Source organism: Sprattus sprattus (genome assembly GCF_963457725.1).
Source record: "Sprattus sprattus genome assembly, chromosome: 4".
NCBI lineage: Eukaryota > Metazoa > Chordata > Actinopteri > Clupeiformes > Clupeidae > Sprattus > Sprattus sprattus.
Genome location: NC_137923.1, coordinates 36,615,132 through 36,637,014, shown reverse-complemented (window position 1 = coordinate 36,637,014; position 21,883 = coordinate 36,615,132). Strand labels below are relative to the sequence as shown.

General features: G+C 44.7%; 1 protein-coding gene across 1 annotated transcript in view; it reads left to right on the top strand.

Annotated features, from left to right (window-relative positions):
* The first annotated feature begins 4,353 nt into the window (after positions 1-4,353).
* The window catches only part of jarid2b (jumonji and AT-rich interaction domain containing 2b), a 126,389-nt gene continuing 108,859 nt past the window's right edge, over positions 4,354-21,883 (top strand). The window contains exon 1 of the mRNA XM_080836706.1: positions 4,354-4,866. Coding sequence (XP_080692832.1) covers positions 4,822-4,866 — 45 coding nt within the window. The 5' untranslated portion in view covers positions 4,354-4,821. The remainder of the gene's footprint in view (positions 4,867-21,883) is intronic.

Here is a 21,883-nt window from a genome sequence, read left to right as displayed (position 1 = left end):
AATATTCATAAATAAGTAATACAATCTTAAACGTCAACAAGTGCTAAAAGTGCAGAGTCCTGAGTGATTTTTTGGGGGGAGGGCGGGGGGTTAGGGGGTTCAGCTTTCTGTCATACTGGAGGATATGGCTGGGGGGAGATAGGGGAGAGAATTTAGCTGCCTGACCGCTTGGTGTATGAAACCATTTCTGAGTCTGGTGGTGCGGCAACGGAGGCTCCTATACGTTCTTCCAGAGGGTAGGAGGCTGAACAGACTGTGTGCGGGGTGGCTGGTGTCACTCGCAATCGAGGTAGCTTTCCGGGTGAGGCGGGTGGTGTAAATGTGTTGTAAGGAAGGGAGTGGGGCACCAATGATCTTACCAGCTGTGTTCACTATGCGTTGCAGTGCTTTCTTGCTGTGTTCATACTGAACTGCCATACACAAATTGCAAGATTTTGCCATAAGTCCATATGCCATAAGGGCCATGTTTGATTAAGACTATTCAAAACCAATAAGGACAAGTACATTATCATTTATGTTTATCCAAAACAATTATTTGTGAGGCAATGCTTAGCACAAAACAGTAGGTAGTTTGTGGTGCATTGTTAGCACCCAGCTTTACCAGTTAAAATAGAAAGACAACAATAGTAATTACCACAATCACAAGAGATGAACTTGTGAAAGTATGAGGAAATGACATGTGATCCACCCATCCTAAACGAAAGCCCTCCTAAACAAAGGCACTCAATGGGTATCCATGCTGAGAAGAAGCTAGAGGGAGAGAACTCAATAGTTTTGGATAAGACCTTCCAAGTCTGGCCATGCCATTAAAACACTCAAGGTCAGCAGTAAATCCTAATGGCTTTTGCTTATCTTTTCTTCTTCCTCCTGAAATAGAATCCTCTTGATGCTATTGCTGTTTACTTTTGGAAGTGTACCTGATGCAATTTCTCAAGAGTACATGTCGTCTGGGCATAGGGAGTTTTCAGGCTCTCCCAGAGTCCAATTATAAGTGGTGTTAGACTGGGCCTGAGTTATCTCCACTGGGGGTGCGTCATAAAATGAAATGTGTTTGGGATTGGGACTGGTCCCCGTGGGCTGAAGGGCACAGAGGCAACGAGAGGGGGAAGGGTTAACACCACTTTAATGAGACCAGTTGCAATATTTCAATTTCAACAGTCATCTAATGCCACTCTAACCCCTTGTGCCCAACACATGCTTTCAAAACACACCCTCTTTGTTTCACATTTGAATCTCCATTCTGTCTTGTCATACTGTCTTTTTATTAGTGTTAATATTAAAACATGCAAGAGGAAGATCACATGTGCCTCACTCTCATTGCTGTGCCCCCTTCTGTGCACACACACACACACACACACACACACACACACACACACACACACACACACACACACACACACACACACAAATGCATGCACGCACGCACACAAACACACACACAGACACACACACACTAATCCCCTAGTCAGCTCAAGCTTTTCTTCCTGCTAATTGCCATCTTGCAGTATCGTCTCAGAGCACGGGCCTGCAGACAGATGCTCCCTCTGAGCTTTGTATATGAAATGTGTTGTTCAAAGCAACAGTTTGCCTTCTCATTTATTACAAAATCAGACAAAACTATTTAATAATTTAGACTTGGTGGAATTTAGTGTAACAATTAACATTGCTCTCAAATTCTCCTTTATTAAAAAGAACAGAAGCTTGCTTAAAAGAAAGGCTTAGTAACATTTTTCATTTTGTTTAATTTCTATCTCATCAGAATCAATGTGGAATTTGCAAATATTAATTATATTGACAGACTGTAAATACATCTTGATTTGTCCTCCATACCCCCCTACACACAGTCAACATCAACCTGAATTACGCATTCTGCTCTGCCTCAACCACCAATTAGCTCTATTAAAGATGAAGGGTTTAATCAGTCATCCCCCCCCCCCCCCTTTCCCTAACACATAAACAGAAAGGGTCCAGGAGAGTGTTGCTCCTCCTCCATGTTGGCCATGAACACAGCTGGACACACATGTAGTTAACCAATGGTTATTATAGTAGTCTGTCCTGTCCCCCTATAACACTGAGGCTGCTGATATTCTGAGCAGAATGCCAGTAAATGTTAGCCTATGTGTGATTTAATTTTAGTGACACACACTAGAAAGTCATGAAGAGAAAAATGATGCCAAACTCAAAGATCAATTATCAAGACAAGTGCTCAGGTTGGTATGATCACAGCTGAGAAGCCACAAGATTAGGTTACTCAGTAGCCTACCACTCAGGCGCTCTTTACGCCTAGTTCCTCTCGATATCAGGTTCAAGAATCTACAAAATTAATATGAAGCTAATTTGTCCTCTTCTTTCACAATTGTATTACCGGGGCCCAGTCCAATTTATAACTGATCAGGCAAAGCAACATCCCGTCGGTTGAATAGGCCTATAAAGTTTGGTTGATTGGAGGCGTCGGCGATGCAGAGTAATGTGAGAGACTTAAAGGCACCCAGTGCAACTTTATGTAAACATTCAATGAAAAATAAACATTCAATTTCTAGTCTTTTTTGCACGTAGTAAGTTTAAATAACTCCATACCATTACATATCGACATTCAATGAGCAAAGATGAGACGTCGTTGTGTGGTGAGAACTGATAGAAAATCGTAAACAACAACAATCGCCGGTGGGGAGAAGCCATTTTTCCATTGACTGGAACCTGCTTTATTTATTGTAGGTTACCCAAAAATAAAGAAAATGGCGGCGATTGTTGTTGTTATCGATTTTCTATCAGTTCTCACCACACAACGACGTCTCATCTTTCCTGCTTGAATGTCGGTATGTAATGGTATGGAGTTATTGAAACTTACTACGTGTAAAAAAGACTAGAAATTGAATGTTTATTTTTAAGCCTCGAAAGTTGCACTGGGTGCCTTTAAGAAAAGGTGATATCCTGGCAACAGCGCGGAGCAATTCAATTATGCATATGTAAGTGTTCCGCTGACTTTGGTGTAGTTCATGGGTAAGTTCAGGACATTGATGATCCCTCGAATATCATATCCATGAGCTAGGCCTACATAAACCTACTGAATGAAACAGCTCGATCAATATGGCCCATAGTTTACATCTAAATGAATGTATGCAAGACTGTAACAAGTCTTTCCTATGTAGACCTGGGCAAAGTTGGAAAAAATGCGGACCAACTGAAGGGTTTTCAGACTTCACAAGAATAACGACCCGATGTCGAGTATCCAAACGATTCAATGAGAGCTTGGTTAACATGCAAATATAGCCTAGCTCTACGACTGCGGCTGTTTCATTTAGGCTACTTCCTGCTCCGAGCGGTCACAATGCTTTCTGAGAACTCAGTCAGTGGTCCTTTTCACCAGGCGTTGTTTTCAGACATCCTCCCCCACACACAACATGCAGAAGTTCGAAAGTGAACCGACACACTTCATTTCTTTGCCATATCAGCGATAAAAGCAGATAAATTACACTGTGACTGACAGACCAGTCATTTGTCTTCAGAATACAATCTGCTGTCGATTTCCCCATTTTACCATAACATGGCCAGCTCACCCGTTTAATGGGTTCATTTTTAGTCACAAATGACATTATGCGTCAACAAAATTCTCCAAATGGCTCACATTATGCGACATCATCATTTCCAGTTTTCAATTATTTTCCCCCAAAAACGTTGGCAGTTCATTCAACTTTAAGTGCAAGCAAGAGCGAATGGGACAATAATAGCTCATCTGCTGCTCACAAATAGTCTACATTACAACGTGTGAGAAGTAGGCTAAGGATTTGGTGGGGCTAAATAAGTATTCAACTTTCTTAAAGAAAAGGAAACCCTTCATTTAAACCACAGACAATTAACATTGATACAACACCGTAATGGAATGCACTAATTAGCCTATAAATGAGGCCACATATTTCAAGATAACCCATGAACGCGTGGCTGTCCGAGGTCTGCTTTTCACAACAAACAAAATGTGTGCTTTTGGCGACAAAATGCAAATAAAAGACTTGCAGAGGGCGCCCTGCCGGCTGTGTTTTACAGTCTTATGAAATAGCGAACGCAGTCTGAAAAACAGATTCATGCGTATTTGTCTTATAGTGATATTTTTAGCCTTTTCTTTCCAGTGGAAATAGGAACTCGTATAATGTAAAGTGCGCTGGAAAAGTGCATCGGCTCTACCAAATTCTTGGTTATTCATTTCCCGGCTAGAGCAACTCTTTATCATCGGTCCCTAGCAGAGCAGTCCTTTTAAAGTTAGCGCGGAGCATGGTGTTGCTCGTGATAGGCTGAGTGTAAGGAAGAAAGGAGCCTGCCTTGTTCAGATTAGCAGTGCCGCTGGAGAGTTCACTCATCGTCAGCTAGCTCCAGCCAAAACGTGACCGCGAGGGTTTTTTATTTTATTTATTCCGTTCCAACATATCATGCTTTTTGAGCAAGATGTAGCTTACGTCAGAACATGAACATTCACTCTAAATACATGAGTTGTTATAGAGGGTCGGATATGTGTACGGACGTGGTCTTCTACGGATGGAAGTTATTATTGTGAATTGTTTATGATTATACTATGGCGAAGTAATCTTTTATTTCGCTTTTCTGCGCTCATCGTGGACAAGTGGTTTGGGATTTATTGACTAGCCTACATGTTGTAGCCTACAAGCTCTAGAAAGGAGAACTGAAGAGAGGATTCTGTCTTAAGCGACGAGCAAACTACGGACCGGGGATTTAAATCGTGTTTGGCTTGCCCCAGGAAAAAAAGAGAGACGGAAAGAAAGACATTCATGTGGCAATTCTCTCTTTAGCGAAAACAGTTGGAATCGCAGAATGAGCAAGGAAAGGCCTAAAAGGAATATCATCCAAAAGAGATACGTAAGTTGGCTTCTTCACCATTTGATCATGAGAACAATGTGGGAAATGACCTTTCCAAGTTGGTACAGCCGTTATGATTGGAAATGCATAAACTTTCATCACGGGCGTCTCTGTTAACATGGCTTGATTTAAAGAACAATCGATGGATCAAAATAGGGTTTAGACTATGTCTTCTGAAATACTTCACTGTTTTGGTCATCATAAGTTAACTGCAGTTTAATATGCATTGATTTTTATTTGGTGCCTGCCTCGCTTGGTTTACTGTAGCTTGGCCTACATCAGTTCTAATTTATTTGATTTGTTTGATTGCCATCTCCGTCTGATGTCGAATTGAGTTGTGGGTCTGTGAGACACTATGCAATATTTCAGTTTTGATTATTGATTGTTAAACGTAACTCCTCTGTTGGTATCTCATAGTTATCAGAACGGCTTTGTTTGTTCTTAATATGCTCCCGTATGCAAAGCTGGGAGGACAGCCATATCGCCCATGGCCCTGCTCAGGGATCTATTCCCTACCAGTTAGAATCGTCTTTTAGAAACTGTCCAGATGTCACATGTGAAGGCTACTCGAACACGCCTTTTACAGCGTCCACTGCATTGTTACAAATGTATTGTCTACTTTATATTAAGTTGCACCCTGAAGATTGCATAGCCTATCTGCCGACATCGTCCGACGGAGCATGGTGCGTGGACAAGGGCTCTTTAAATTTCTCATAACGAAAGGAGCTGGATGAAGGGGGTCCCACTATTCGACATTTCCCCCCAATTTCCGAATTGTAGTGCCACGCATTACACTTAAACTGTTTCACTGTATAAGAGGTGACTGTAGATACGTTATGGGCCAAATCATGTATGTTTTGTTCGTGCCTTTAAGTGTGTTTGACCTCTGAGCGAATGGAAGATATTGCAGCAGTCGAAGCGATTCAGAGTTCCGTGATCTGCTACTTCTCCTGTCCGACTTCGGGCGCCGGTGGTCTGAGCGGCTAATCTTTTAAGCACGTGAAAGGTTCACAATGCCCAATGCTGGCCTCGTTACTGGCTCGACTTGACGAAGCCCAAGGTTGTTTATGGATGTCTTTGAACGGGAGACAGAATTTCAGTCGCATTGCAGAGGTGCATGTGAAAGAGTAGCAACCATTTTAACGTCGCGACCAGCCCGCGGCCAGTGAATTTGTGATTAACAGAATGTTGAGCACCCTGGCCTTTCCTCTTAGTCTAGCCCATTGGTCTAGCCTAGTTAACCTTGCTGACTTTTACTATGTAAGTAAGATAACACGCTATAATCTATATAAAACTATCATGCGTATAGGCTATGTCACGGTTACAAACAAGCGAGACGGAGCCAAATTGTATAATTTAACCCTAAATACACCGGAAGTCTCTATCCATGGAGAAGTATGTTTTGCATTTGTCTCAGCTGATGTGCAGTGCACGCGTAACATGAAGCAGTGTTAAAAGTGACCATTATATTTCCACCAGCAGTGTATTGCAGACTGTAGGAGGGACTGCAGAAGGCCTGGCTTGCTAGAAAGGGTTCCCCCGAGCAGCAGATTTTTTTTGGCTGCTGCAGAAAGTGATCACGTGTTCTCCATTAAGTTTTCCCCCCGGCAAAGTTGATTTTATCAAATGAAACGGATCTAACGGCGGTTTGTTTAGACTCCCTGTTCGAGGCTGTGGTGCATAGATACAATTTTCATTTTTCTGTGATCAACAGGTGGAGTTCACAGAAGGAATAGTCGGTATTTTCATTCTGCATTACGTCACAAAAATGCATGTGTTTGCCTATGGCAAACTGGAAAGTTAGGAAATGGCCCTCTCCTGCCTGATTTAGGATCATTAACTTTATCGTTCACATGACGTAGAGGTTTACAGCAGTATTCTTCAATGACTTGAGGGGACCAATTTCTCAAATTTGATTGTGCAAAGATGCTTATTTGCTAAATTAAATGCTCCTAAACATTAGTTGATTTTAGCACGTGCTTGGTATTGTGTAAAGCCTGGTTCTTTTTCCAATAGAGCATTAAGAGAAGACTGAAAATAGGTTTAAAAGCATTTTGTTGTGTACAGCAAAGATACAACTGTTGAGGAATGAACCTGAGGGTGTTTCTGTGCTTGACGTATTACCAGAATCAATTCCCATGCACTGGTCTCAGTGGCCTTTCCCTTGTGTCCAGTCATAAAGTTAAATTATCTTTGAACCTTAACTGTGAGTGCCCAGCCCTCTGCAGAAGTTGTTGCTTAAGTGTGAGTGCTGCCAGGCAAGGGGAGGGTGTGTCTCAAAGGTTGGACGAGACGGGTTCTCAATCATAGAATCATATCGTGTAGCATGATATAGTGTTTTTTTCAGTGGGCGGTCTATCTCTCTTTCCTCTGGGCTGGTGTTGGCTTCTTTAAGAGGCAGTACTACTTGCAGTGCTTGCTGATTCAAAAGCAGATATATGAAGCACACCATACAGTGGGCCTGTCTCTTGATATCCGCATATCTCTCAGAAGAAAGACAAGTTACTTAATGATTTAGATGGTTAAGATGGCCATCTTAATGTGGAGGTTCTCATTACGTCAAACCAGAGTGGGTGATCATGAAAGACACATGCGCATTGAGAAGTGTACGTGCATCAGTTTGAGGTGTGTGTCTGTAATGTCAGAGTGTGTGTTTGTGTGTCTGTATTGTCAGTGTGTTTGTGTGTACGCAAGTAATGGATTGTGTGTAATGTGGCTGAGCCCATTACATCTGCTCAGTTTTGGCAGCTATGGGTGAAATGTGGTCGGGAACAAACCAGGCTAACAACAAAAACAACCTGAAGCGATTGTCCCCTGGGCCCCCCGCCACCAACCCCCCCCATCCACCCCCACCCCTGCCTTGCAGAACTCTTGCCCCTTCTGATTTAACCTCCCCTTAATTAACGCAAGACAATTAGACATGCTTGGCTTCACTATTTCCCCTGGAACACAAGTGCAAGTTGTTTTTGTCTCTCTTGTCTTTTGTCACCCCAGCCCCCCATGTACACTAGGGGTTATTAAATTAGTTTATCTGGTAAATAGTATGGTAGTAAATGTTAATAAAAACCTAACAAGTTATTCTTGGGGATGACTGACAGATGCAAGTAGTGAAATGGGAAGAATTTCTTTGACAGGGTCTTAGGTCTGTGGCAATGTTTATAGTTGAATGTCAAAGAGGCACGCACACACACACACACACACACACACACACACACACACACACACACACACACACACACACACACAGAGGGAAGGTTTGAAATTATCAATAAAGATATTTCAGGAGATAATGGCCGGTTTAAATGTGGAGATGGAGGTAGGACTAATGAATCAATGTTCATCAACACATGAGAACCATAAGGTGGAAAGGTGCGAAGGTCACTGCTGAGGAGTCATTTATCGTTTCTTCTTTTCTGTTCTTTCTTTCTTTTTCTGTCTCACATATTCAGTCATACTTTCTTTCTTTCTCTTTCTTTCTCTCTCTCTCTCTCAGGCCCAGCTGGCTGGGCTCCTGTATGGGGCCTGTATGGTAGGCACAGCACAGCTGCTGCAGGGGCCTTTACAAATGTAAAGGAGCTGTCAGTGTGTGTTTCATCAGGGCCCAGTTGCAAGCGCAGTGCTGCAGTGTGTGTTCGCCGCTCTAAAGAGGAAACATAAATGGGGCCAGAGCCTCCTGCACCCCTTCATCCACCCACCCCAACACACACACACACACACACACACACACACACACACACACACACACACACACAGCCCCATGGCTTTACAATAGAAATGTGCACCCTGGGTCCATTGGGAGAAAAGATCTGCTTTCTGGCATTTTGTCTTGGGTTGGTCATGTGAGCAAAAGTGTGTGTGTGTGTGTACGTGTACGCACTTGGCCTCAGCGCACTTAACTTCATTCTGTGTTTCAGTGCAAATCGTCTCTTCCATAGGAGTTATTTTTTCAAAATATGCAACTCTAAAAACCCACATATCATAACCTAAGATAATGTTGCATCTCTCCACAAGTCTGTGATCACTGGTGCATTTCCACACACCTCTCTTCAATAACGTGCTGTCAGGGCTGCAAGTTTTAAAATACTTCTTTTACTTCATCTTTTTGTGTGAGATGTTGAATGTCATTCCAGTGTACTCTAGTGCAACCATCAAGTCATCTGGATAGCTTACTGGCAGACCAGGACATTGATTTGTCAAACTAAGTTTGAATCTTAGGTAGTCTTTCTGATTAAAGAAAGACGTGTGTGTGTGTGTGTGTGTGTGTGTGTGTGTGTGTGTGAGTGAGAGAGTAACCAGCTGCCAGCAGATGATGTTCTGCCTAACAGCATCATTACAGTAGCTTTTGTAGCTGCTGAGTCTAATTTGGGGACCGAGGGTATACAGTTAGGCCATCTCTATTGACAACTCGCTCGTTTCTCTCTCTCTCTCTCTCATGTTCCCGCACACACTCGGAGGAATAGTGTGTAAAATGAATCGTGTTTCTCAGCTGTGAACTACATTGGCACTTTTGTCCTTCCACTACTGTGAACTGGAGTTATTCTTTATCTGTTCACAGGCCCACACCTCATGCAATGTGATCTCTCTACTCTTGCTGGGAAAGTCATGCACACAGTTTGCCTCACTGCACAGGTCCTTAACGTGTGTGTTTGTGCGTGTGTGCGAGTGAATGGATTGCTGAGGACATGCTGCTGAATTGTGTCTAGGGAGGGACACATACAGAGTTCCATTCACATTGGAGTGTGTTCTCTCATGCATACTCACATGCATACGCTCACCCACGCATACGCTCACCCACGCATGCACGACACAGAGGATTTTGCTCCCATGACATAAAACAGGTGCAGCCACTGCTTTGAAGTGAGGTGTAATGGGTTTAGTTCAGATGGAAGGAATCTCTTTTTTTTTTTTCTCTCTCCCTTTCCCCTCCCTTCTGCTGTGTAATGACCAGAGATGAGGCACCCGATAGAAAGTGTAGTGTGAGCGTGTGTGTGTGTGTGTGTGTGTGCATAGAGGTAGATATAGAGTGTAGAATTCGATGAAGCTACTTGTGATGTTTGCTGGTGAACTCAGAAAAACAAAAGTTGTTTGGCCCAAGGGTTTTGTTTAATTAATTCATGAATTAATTAATTATGAAAAGAAAAAAAAATGATTTTCTATGTGTGTGTTCCACCCCTTCTGATCTGGTACCAGGGTTGGCCTGTGTTCATCTTGTTTTAACAAGCTGCTTTCCTGTCCAGCAAACTCTCAACAGTCTGCAGTTAGACGCAGTTAGACCAGTGTGAGATTTATGTCTGGCTCTTGCTTTGGGGTTATTGTTTGTTTGTAATATGTACTGCTATTTTCAACTCCACCTTCATGATCATTCTGTTTGGTTTAGATCATGGTTGTGTCCAGACATGCATTGTGTATATATATTGTAATTTATGTCTGTATCGTCAAGACTACCTGATATCTGAAGCTGATGCCTAGTTAGTTGTTCAATCAAAACTAAATTATTAAATCTATGTTATCATCTATATAGCGCCGTGGGTGGTTCAACACTGTTTACATTCTACTCATAACAAAACTCAAGAAATGGTGAATCTGACCCACCTCAAGAATTACCCCATCCCTTTACTCAAGCATAATACTGTTGCTTAAAGTATTGTGTCATTCTTCTTCTCTTTCACCTCCACAGATCCACTATTATCCTCTTTCTGCCATGCAGTCTTTTCCTGCCCCTGAGTGTTAAGCCCTGGGGATGAACAGACATAATAGCTGGCCTGTCTCTATTGATCCCCATTCTGCAGTAGATGGAGCAGGGTGGTGCCTAGTGGCAACATGTATTTCAGATGGAGTCCCCCCCACCACACAACTCCGTCTTCTCCTTTACTATGACTACTGGAAATATCAGCTTCCCAGTGTTGGGGGATTTAAAGCATTCGTTCAATGTAAGTCTCTAGTCCATCTCAGGCAAGGCAAGGTTTCTAAAGGTTTACTGCACTATTTGACTGCTTTGTAGCATAAGACCACAGTCTCTAATGGGAGTTTGAACTCGTATCATTCTGTGTTACGTGTGCAGTTCATATGTGTGCCATTCATCTTGATCTTGCTTTGGCTGTTCTCATTGCTGCAGCGGTGTGCATGTGTGCACAGAAGTGTGTGTGGATGACCTCCAACTCTAAGCAGTCTTGTTGTAGCCTGTGTAGGGTGTGTTTGCCTCTTAATGCTGTGTGGCAGCCGGCAGGTCCTCTTAGTCCAAAGGTCTAATGAGGCTGTGCTGGAAGTGGATGCTACTGCATACCGGTCTAGCTGTGGCAGTGGATGGGGTTTGGCCCAACAGTGCCAAGTTTGGTGTCTAGGTCTGCAGAGATGGATCAAGAGTCACCATGATTGAGGAGTTTGGCCCAACAGTGCCATGTTTGGTGTCCAGGTCTGCAGAGATGGGTCAAGTCATCATCATGATCGAGGCAACATAACCCTGTGTTTATTGTCTCCTTAAGAGGGGACAAATACAGAGAGCTAGAGACCTCCTCTCTCACTCAGATGTGTGTTAGACCAGCCGATATGGAGCAAACCCTTCAGCAGTTGTGTGTGTGTGTGTGTAGCCTATCTGTGTATTAATCATCTGTTTGGCAGTGGTTCAGGCTCCTCAGAGACATTTGTGCTCTTGCCCTGCTTACTTTTCTTAGCCCCATTTTTTTCTCATTTTTCCATCATTGCGTTTTTTCCCTCCTTTTCTTTTTTCGTTTTGTGTGTTTGCTTTGAGGCTGCCAAAGAAAACTCTGGAACCCTTCCCTGTGTAGATGTCATGCAGATGGAGCTCTGGTCCAGAGAACTCATTTCAGCCTATGTGAAACACACAGACTTGAATGAATCCAAACACTGCCAATAAATGTTAACCTTAAATAGTTAAGTTTCCATATGGGGTATTTTTATTTTTGAAGTTGGAGACAGATCCAGTTCATGCTTCATGACACTGCTTTTCTTTAAAGGTGCTAGGCCTATATGTAAGAATTTTCATTTAAAACACTCAAGAAATAACTAATAATTGCAGCAGAATGTTAACAAATAATTGTTTTGACCTGGTGTCAAAAAATGCCTAAACAGTTTTTAATCGCTAGAATCCCATCTCCAAGGCTAAAATAATGACCTTTAAAGTGTTTGAAAATGGAGAGGCTCTGTAGTTAAACATTAAGCAATCCATTCCTCCACAAATAAACAGTTAGCTCAAAAACCAGAGTGCTTAAATGAAGACCTACGGAAGTCTGTTTGCCTTGACTAAGTTAATGATGCGTAAATATCCATTGATGTTGACAGAGATGCTTATAGTAGCTTAGAAATCTTCCAATCATGTAAATGTTTAAATGCTCCCTGTGGCCTTCTGCTCCCCCATCTTTGCAAAACCTTATTCCCTGGCCAAACGCTTTGTTTATTTCTGCAAAGGGAGTAGAGGTAGGGGTATGCAAACAAAGTAGTACACTGCTCCCAATCAGCTATGGGTGGTGAGGATTTAGCTCTCTTGCTGAAAGCTAGTTATTTGTGGTGAATTATTATTATTATTATTATTATTATTATTATTATGCCTATTTTGTGCATGTATTGTTGTTTGTTTTGATAATATTAACGTATAGACAAATTACTTCATTGCACATCTTAATTGGCCATTCAACTCCCAGTGACGGTGGAGGACAAATTTAAGAGGATAGAAATAATTAAATGAAGACCTGTCTCAAGACCGAATTAGCAGGCCTTTGCAGGAGCTAGAGATGGGAGTCATCTATATGAAGTAATTGGCTTTTTCAACGCAGTTAGTCAGTGAGGTGTTTAAATATACTCTATACATTCTTCAATACATGCTACCATGAGACCCAGAGTTTTACTTTTTAAATTAAGTTGGCGTTTTCATGTCAAATAAATAATTTTTTTCCAGTTGCCACTATCTAAACAAATCCTGACTTTTGGTAGGTAAACAGTATTTCAAAACCTGAAAGACTAGGTTACCATAGTGACCAAAAAGTGCTCTGTAAAGCCATGTCATTGGTGGTGGGGGCAAACACTATGTTTCCATAGCAACTGGTGTAGCGGCAGCATGGAGCCTGTGCCTTTTGAAATTTTGAGAGAGAGAGCAAGAGAGGGAGGGTTACCACTGACGAATAATGAGAACTGACAAAACAAGCAGCCAGCCCATGTACTCGGTGCTAACCTCCTCATTAATGTTTATTGAGGAGTTTCTCTCCAGTTTAAATTAACATTTTCACTGGCCAATCAGAGCAATGGAGCTGTTCAAGAGACTCCTGTTTTGATACCGGAGACAAGTTTGGCTGTTTTGACTTGTGTGCCTTTGTCTCGTCACCTCCTTCCTCAAGAGTGTCTGCTGGCCTCTCAAACCGGCCTGTTGTTTGCCACTTCCTGTAATGTCTGCATGTGTTTGTATTGTTGTTTCTCTGTGTTTGTTTGCTTGTCTCTGTGTGAGCACTAATTTTCTAGCATATTCTTGTTGCATCTTGCTACTTGTGCTCTACAGTTTAAGTGTTTTCCAAGGGCAGAATTTGGCAGAATGTATTTATTCTTTGATGGGTTCATCTCTTAGCATGTGATTCATTTCGACTTAATACAGAAGTACTGAAATATTCACTGTCAGTGGGGTGTTTCCGTTAAGTGCTCCAGCTTAGCCTCAATTCATTGGAAATGTGATTCAGCTTCGACAGAGAAATGTCAAACATCGTCACTTACCAATAACTCCTGCATTACTCTGCCCACGGTTTGCCCTATGTGAGGGTGAAAGCAGGAAATATATGTTGGTCTCTATATTTCTGTGTGTGCTGCTTAGAAGGAGCCTTGCTCTAGGTGTGCGTGTGCATGTGTTAGATCTGGCCTGTTGCAGTAGACAGCCACTCCTCTGTGTCGACACCAGAACCACTGTTTCTCTCCTGCAGTGGGAGAAGCTAGATGTCTCAAAACCATTTTGTGTCTTTATGTGAGCTGGTTTTTCTTTGTATGTGGAGAGAGGGAGCTCATCTTTTTACACCTGATCTTGTGTAAAAGATCCAGCTGGCTAACTTATGGAGGGATTAAGAGAAAGAGGAGCGTAGACAGGGTGCTAGGATTGATTTTTGCTCTTTTGTGTCTTTGAGCTATCCTGCTTTCATCTTTCACACCCAGGCTAATTGTTTCTGTTCACCTCTCAGGTCTCCTGGCACACACTGCCTCCCCACCCCATCACCCCCCCCACATTTTAATTACCCAATTTTTTGCTACACACAGTAGTTCATATCTCGATCCCGACACCACGCTGATCCCCACTCCGACAGGGTCAGGGCCCGTAGTAAGACAGCATCATCAGCCTAATAGCACAGGTGCCATCTCCTCCCCATGCCATGAGAGCATGCGTGATGGCCCTTCTGTAACCCACCCATTCTCCTCTTTCTGGTTCTTGTGTCTTAGTAATATTTCCTGTCTAATATCAGTTAACTTCCAAGGCATGCTTTGGGGCTGTGTGTGGAGTCAAAACAGTGGAGTGGCCACGGAGCTCTTAAGGCTGCCTTGGATCATGAAGTCACCTAGTTTAGGTTTCACTTTACCTCCGCAGTTGTGTCCTTTACCACTGCTGCAACTGGCAATCTCACACACCTGGACATGTTCTACGCACTCAGCCTCTTGCCTTAGGCCTGCTGTTTCCTCCTAGCCTCTCTTAGCTGATCTACCCCATCTACACAGAAGAAGACGTGCTGCTGCACAGTGCCTCTGTCTCCCTTATAGCAAGCAGTGCTGTCAATAATACGGCTATGCCATTTTTCTCAAAGAGCATAAATGTCTTGTACTTCAAGTCTAAACTACAATAGTACACTATTGAAACATTTCCACTGCGTCTCTGTATGGCAACCAACAACCATTACGGCTTCATGCATTCTCCCTACAAGACGAGTCATCAGCAGAGGGGCAGCTAATCGCTAGCTCTCTGGAAGGCAGGCAGGCGGGGGAGCTTGTCAGTGGTGGCCACGGCTATACTCCCAGAGGATCGCCTGGCTCAGCTTCTTTCAGCGACCTAGGATCGTTTTACATTTTTAACTCCTTTTGGCCAAATATTAAGCCGGTGTGATTGTCCCTCTTCCCTGGGAGAGCTAATGCACTGTAACATAATCATTTGAGTCCCTGTGCGTCTGGCAGGTCTCCGGAGCCTGTCCACAGCTCACTTTTATGGGCCTGTGATCCCGGCCTGGTGCGCCTGCACTTGGACCATCTCTGCAGTTGAAATGGCAGTAGAGTGCTTGCTTTAAAACTCTGGCAGCTTGGCCTTTTTCCTTTCCCTACGGAAGTTCTCCTGTAGCAACAAGAATCAAATCCCATATCTGTCACAATGGTTGATAATGAAGGCTTAATAAGGTGTGAAACTTGTGGCCTGTGTACAGTGTTCCTGGAAAAGGGAAGGGTCGTGGCAAGCTACCTGGTGCCCCTGATGCCTGCTGCCCGGATTTATGCCAAAAGCCTGGTATAGAATGCCCCAATGTTGGTGGGCAAGAGAGAGTATAGAATGCCCCAATGTTGGTGGGCAAGAGAGAGCAGCCAGTGTCAGCCTCTCACCTGGTGTTGATTCACTAGGACAGCCAAGTCTGATGAATGAGTTCCTGGCTCTGGCTCTTAAACCCCTCTCTACCACTGTGGGCTCTGGCCCTTGAACCCCTCTCTACCACTGTGGGCTCTGGCCCTTGAACCCCTCTCTACCACTGTGGGCTCTGGCCCTTGAACCCCTCTCTACCACTGTGGGCTCTGGGGGTCAGCTGTCCACACTGATGCCAGAGGTGGACAGACAGACTCTTACTATAAAGATGATACCCCCCCCCCCCCCACACAAACATCTGTCTCTTGCGCGAGTGAGTATCTTGAGGATTTGATCTGGGAGATTAATGGTAAAACCATGATGTCTTTCCCACGGAATAAATCCTTTCCTTGTTTACACATGTCCTCCCCAGTGAGCTTTTACATGCTAATAGCAACTTCAGCTGTATTTGATTGTTTACATAAAATTTGACAGATGTTGTGCTCTTCAGATTAGTATTTGAGCTCTTTCTCTGGCATTAAGAATGTGAAGCCCAGATGCTTCTCAATGCATCCTTCTCCTTCTCCTTCAACTTCTCCCTAGAACAAACACCATACAGTTATTTGGTTTTGCTCAAATTCAGTGCACCACTGGAATAACAGTGTGTAAAATATGACTGGATTTCAGATCTGGATAAGGGCTCGTGCATTTGTGTGTGTGTGTGTGTACTGGTGTGAGCCAGGTCTTGAGATCTGAATGAGGGCTTGTGTGTGTGTGTGTGTGTGTGTGTGTGTGTGTGTATACTCTTGTGAGCCAGGTCTTGAGATCTGTGTGTGTGTGTGTGTGGATACTAGTGTGAGCCAGGTCTTGGCCACCTTCTTGCAGATGGTTGGCTGAAAACAGTATGCTTCTGGCCTTTTCTTTCTTTACTCTCTCTTTTCCTCTCTTCTCTCTTACCCCTGTCTCTTCTCTCTTACCCCTCTCTTCTCTCTTTGTTTCTGGTTTGCACCACGCTCTTGTTCCCTGTTGTCATGGCTGTCACTGTGGCTGTGATGGATGCCACTGATAGCTATCTCTCTGTTCCCCTCTCTTTATTGCTCTCCATTGCTTCCTCTTTCCATCTCTCATTGACGTAGCTCTGGGAGGTAGGTCATTTTATTTACCAATTGTAAATCCAAACAAAAGCAAGACTAACACTCAGTCTTGACCTTGTGATTTTTTTGTGCTGCTTTAAGGAGGTACTTTTAAAAGAATATTTCTTTTTGTTATTTCTCTCTCTCTGGTGTGGTTCTTTCCTCTGCATGACTTCATGGTTTACTTGACCAGTTCTCCATCCCCCTCTCTTTGTCAGGGTTTGCTTCCTTTTCTCCCTCAACCTAGTAAAGTGAATACACTTGTGTGCGTGTGCGTGTGCGCATGCGCGTGCGTGCGCAGGTGTGCAGGTGTGCAGGTGTGGGAAGCAAACGGCCTGTTTAGCAGAGCATAGCCTCCAGAGCTGTGCCATGTAACCTTAGAGCTCCTTAATTTACAACAGGAAGAGAGGGATGGATGGCAGTCAGGCTCAATAACCACACCAGCCTTTCATCCTGGAAATCCCTGTGATTACTGAAGACACACACACACACGTGCACACATGCACAAGTGGGCTGATATGTTGGAAAAACCATGCATATGTGCACAAATACCCCCCTAATATTCGATAACATTTTCAGTTATGGGTGTCCTTTGACAGCTCTGCTGTGTAATACTGAGCTCTAGGTACTTTCCACAGCGTCTCTTTTAGCATTTAGCAGATATGTATCTGATTTGATTAGCATGTTGTCGCTCCCCCACGCTCACTGAGGCCAGCCTGCTGAATGTGCCCTGTTTCCAGCCAGCGGAGTCCCAGCCAGCGGATGGAGCCTGCGACCTGAGCACCCACAGAAGGGGAACACCCACATCACATGTCTGATCGCTGCTCTCATTGGGAGTGGATGGGAGCAGCAGGGACTAGATCCTCTGCTCGTGTGAGACGGACTTATTGCCCCTCAGCTAGATTATCTGCTCGTGTTAGACGGCTTATTGCCCCTGAGCAGGGCTACATTATCTGCTCGATGCACCTCAGCGCAATGGCCAAGGCGCTGTTTTCAATGGACAGACAGACAGACAGACAGACAGACAGACAGACAGACAGACAGACAGACAGACAGACAGACAGACAGACAGACAGACAGACAGACAGACAGACAGACAGACAGACAGACAGACAGACAGACAGACAGACAGACAGACAGACAGACAGACAGACAGACAGACAGACAGACAGACAGACAGACAGACAGACAGACAGACAGACAGACAGACAGACAGACAGACAGACAGACAGACAGACAGACAGACAGACAGACAGACAGACAGACAGACAGACAGACAGACAGACAGACAGACAGACAGACAGACAGACAGACAGACAGACAGACAGACAGACAGACAGACAGACAGACAGACAGACAGACAGACAGACAGACAGACAGACAGACAGACAGACAGACAGACAGACAGACAGACAGACAGACAGACAGACAGACAGACAGACAGACAGACAGACAGACAGACAGACAGACAGACAGACAGACAGACAGACAGACAGACAGACAGACAGACAGACAGACAGACAGACAGACAGACAGACAGACAGACAGACAGACAGACAGACAGACAGTGCAAAGCAGAGTGTAAAATTACCTCTGAAAGGTGTGTTCTCTAACACCCATGCACACACACACACCAGCTCCTGATGGGAGTGTTCTGTCAGGCTGTTAGCACCTCTCTGCAGCTGTCGGCCTCTCTTTGTTGCCTCTCACAGAGGAAGAGAAAAATGAGAGGGATAAAGCGAGAGAGAGACAGAGGGAGCGAGAGAGAGAGAGGGAGGGAGAGGGAGTGAGAGAGAGAAAGGGTAGAGAGAGAGAAAAGGATGGAGAGAGGTAGGGAGGTACACAGGGAGAGGCAGGGGGAATAGAGAGCCCCGAGCAGCAAGAGCAATGATGAGACATCCTCCACCCCTCCATCATCCTCCACCCTCTCATCATCCTCCTCCACCCCTTCATCATCCTCTGCCCTAACATTGAACACCAGAGCGCTGGAGATTTCAGAGGAGCCTGCATTTCTGTTTCCCTCACAGGTATTCTGCCATTCTCTCTACTTCACTATGAGTGTGATGAGTGGAAAGTAGGTCAGAGCTGAAACCTCGTTCAACCTTGTCAGAGACATGGGCAGAGGGAGAGAGAGATGGGGGGGGGGGGGAGGGAGAGAAAGGGAGAGGGAGAGAGAGGGAGGGAGAGAGAGATGGGGGGGGAGAGAGAGAGAGAGGGTACCTGGGCCTCTTGGTCTTTTCCTTCTGTCAGAAATCAGGCTGACCTCCAACTGCTCTCACTATGCCATGCTAGAGCGAGTGAGCATGTGCAGCTGCTCCACCTCCCAAGGCCCAGTACTGTGGCTGGAGTGATTCCCATGTTGTTGTGCTCACACCACACAGACCACTCTGGGGGGATTCCATGTAACACACACACGTGACGCTCCTCTGAGGTGTAATTGGAGACTGAGGCAGAGACAAAGGTGTTTAGCCGAGAGAGAGAGAGAGAGAGAGGGAGAGAAGCATGCCGCTGTTGTTGGGGAGCTGAGGGGAGAGGAGGCGGAGTCTGCCGGTTGCTTAGCCCATTCACTGGCTGCCTACCTTTTCTCCCTTGCTGCTGATTGGTTGTATGTGCACTGGGAGAACACAGTGGGTTGGTGGCCGGCTGGTTGGCTGGGGTAGCAGGGCTTCAGGGGCCGTGTGTGTGTCCGTCCTAGGGGCTGTGTGTGTGTGTGTCTCACAGGGGCTGTGTGTGTCCGTCCGTCTGTCCTTCCGTCCCAGGGGCTGTGTGTGTGTGTCCGTCCCAGGGGCTTTGTCATGCGTTTAGCTGGCTAATCAAAGCGGCAGAGGCGGCCAAGCGCTGGCCATTGTGTCACAGCCTGACCCCACGACCTGTGCCCAAACACAGAGGACACTCACGGGCAGGGTCTATCTATCGATTTCTCTCTCTCTCTCGCTCTCTCTTTTGCTCTCTCTCTCATCATTGACATCATGTAAGAGAGTTCTATGTCTCTTCCTGCTCTTTTGAAAGTATAATTACAAGATCAGCACATTCATAACACAGTCAGTATAACATTGTATTGACACACAGTACTGTCAGCTCTAACCGTGCCTGTAGATGTATTGTGACCCATATCGTATGCTTTTGAACGATCCCAACATCTTCATGGCAGTTTGAAGATCTCTGCATTTCAGTCGCAGGATCCTCCTTCAGCTCAGCAACAGTCAGTCATCAATACGCATCGAACCTCTCTAGGCTGCATAGTGATCTCTCCCTACACACACACACACAGTGGTCTCTCCCTACACACACACACACACACACACACACAGTGGTGTCTACCTACACACACACACACACACACACACACACAGTGGTGTCTCCTTACACACACACATAGTTGTGTCTCCCTACACACACACAGTGGTGTCTACCTACACACACACACACACACACACACACACACACACACACACAGTGGTGTCTCCTTACACACACACATAGTTGTGTCTCCCTACACACACACACACACACACACTGGTGTAAAAAGCAATCCTGTGGCTCCTCTAGTGTCTCTCTCTAAACTGCAGTGCTCTGTGGTTGTGATGGGCCAGGAGATGTGAGGAAGGGAAGAATGTTCATTGCAGTTTGTCTTCTGCCACGTCACACAAGGCCCACGTTTGGAATCTGAGGAATTCATGAGAAATGGCGCCCGCACGCGCGCGTGAGTATAGAGTGAATCCAGGAGTGGATGAACGTGTTTTCGCGTGCGATTAGAGTGATTCCAGGAGTGGAGGAGTGGTGTGGGCTCATCTCAGCTGATCTTATCCTGTCTCCATGGGGACAGAGAGATGGGGTGAGGTGTGGTGGAACTCTCCATGATGTAGCATAGGAACATGGAGAGGAAAACCCCATCTTAGAGATGTGAGACATCAGAGTACGCACACACACACACACACACACTTGTTCAGGTGACACACCTGTCCCTTTTGAGAATTTTCACCTGGTAATAGGAAACACATTTGAGTAGCTTCCAAAAGCCCCTGTTCAAGTAGTTCACACACACACACACACACACACACACACACACAAGGCCTAACTCACCAGCACAGAGTAGAAATGTGAGGCATTTCCTGTGGAGGACACAGAAGATCCCTCGGCTAGTCTGTGAACACTTCCTGGTTTCCCACAGACTATGAATATTTCCACTGAACACTGCCTACGTCAGAAATACATACACAAGTCATTAACCATACAATATTGTTCTCTAAACTGTAAAATGGATGAAGATAGTGGGAAGAAGCGCATGCAGACACACACAAAGGGGGAGAGTGTGAGAGAGATTTCCCCCTGAGTAATGGCTTTTTCCTCTCTTTTTCTCACAGTGCTATTTAGAAGGAAGGTTAGACTGATGAGTAAAAACACTTTCTTTCTGAAGTGGCACAGTGAAAGTAACCGCAACAACTGGAGAGTTGTGTTGTGTGTCAAATGACAGCGGTGTAGTGTCGTCATAACCAGGAACGTTTGTTTGTGTGTGTGTGTGTGTGTGTGTGTGTGTGTGTGTGTGTGTGTGTGTGTGTGTGTCTTTTGAGGTGCATCATTTTCAGATATCTCCTTGGGACAGTTTTATTTTTATCGAGAGAGCCAAAAACCTTTTATGGTCATATTTTCATGAGTGTTTCATGTGTGTCCAAATACTCCACATAGTTTGCCTGGGAAAGAAGTAGAAGTAGTGGAAGAGAAACCAAAACCATCTCGCTTCCTGTTGTTGAGAAACAAAACAACGTAATGGCCAGTCTTATGTGTAAGTTGCTGATTTCAACCTCTTTGCTCTAGTTGTTATGCAAATAGATTGTTTTATGCAGAGTTAAATGTACTTTGGGGAGTAACAACATTGTTGAAGGCAGTCACTCAAACACTGACACACACACACACATACACACACACACACACACACATACACAACACACACACACACACACACACACACACCCACCCTCAGCAGAAGAAGAGTTTGCAATCATCAAAGCTTCCTGGTATTTTTGTCACTGCAAAGGCGCTTGTATGCTTGCTGTATTAGTAATTGTGCGTGTGAACTGTGACATCACCATGGTTCCACTACCTTGTATGATTTAGTAAGAGGGGCGTTTGATCACTGCACTCTTCTTTATGAGGGGTGATGCTGCACAGAAAAATACCATCTCAACAGCAGGAAGGTCAAGTGCCAAAGAGGAACCAAGTAAAAAATATATATGACTGGTAGACGCCGTCACCGGTAACTGTCTATAAATGACTGGACGCTGCAATAAAAAGAGCTCATGTACAGCACAGTGAAATGGCCTATACGGAATGACGGTTTTACTGGATCACCTACGTATATTTATTT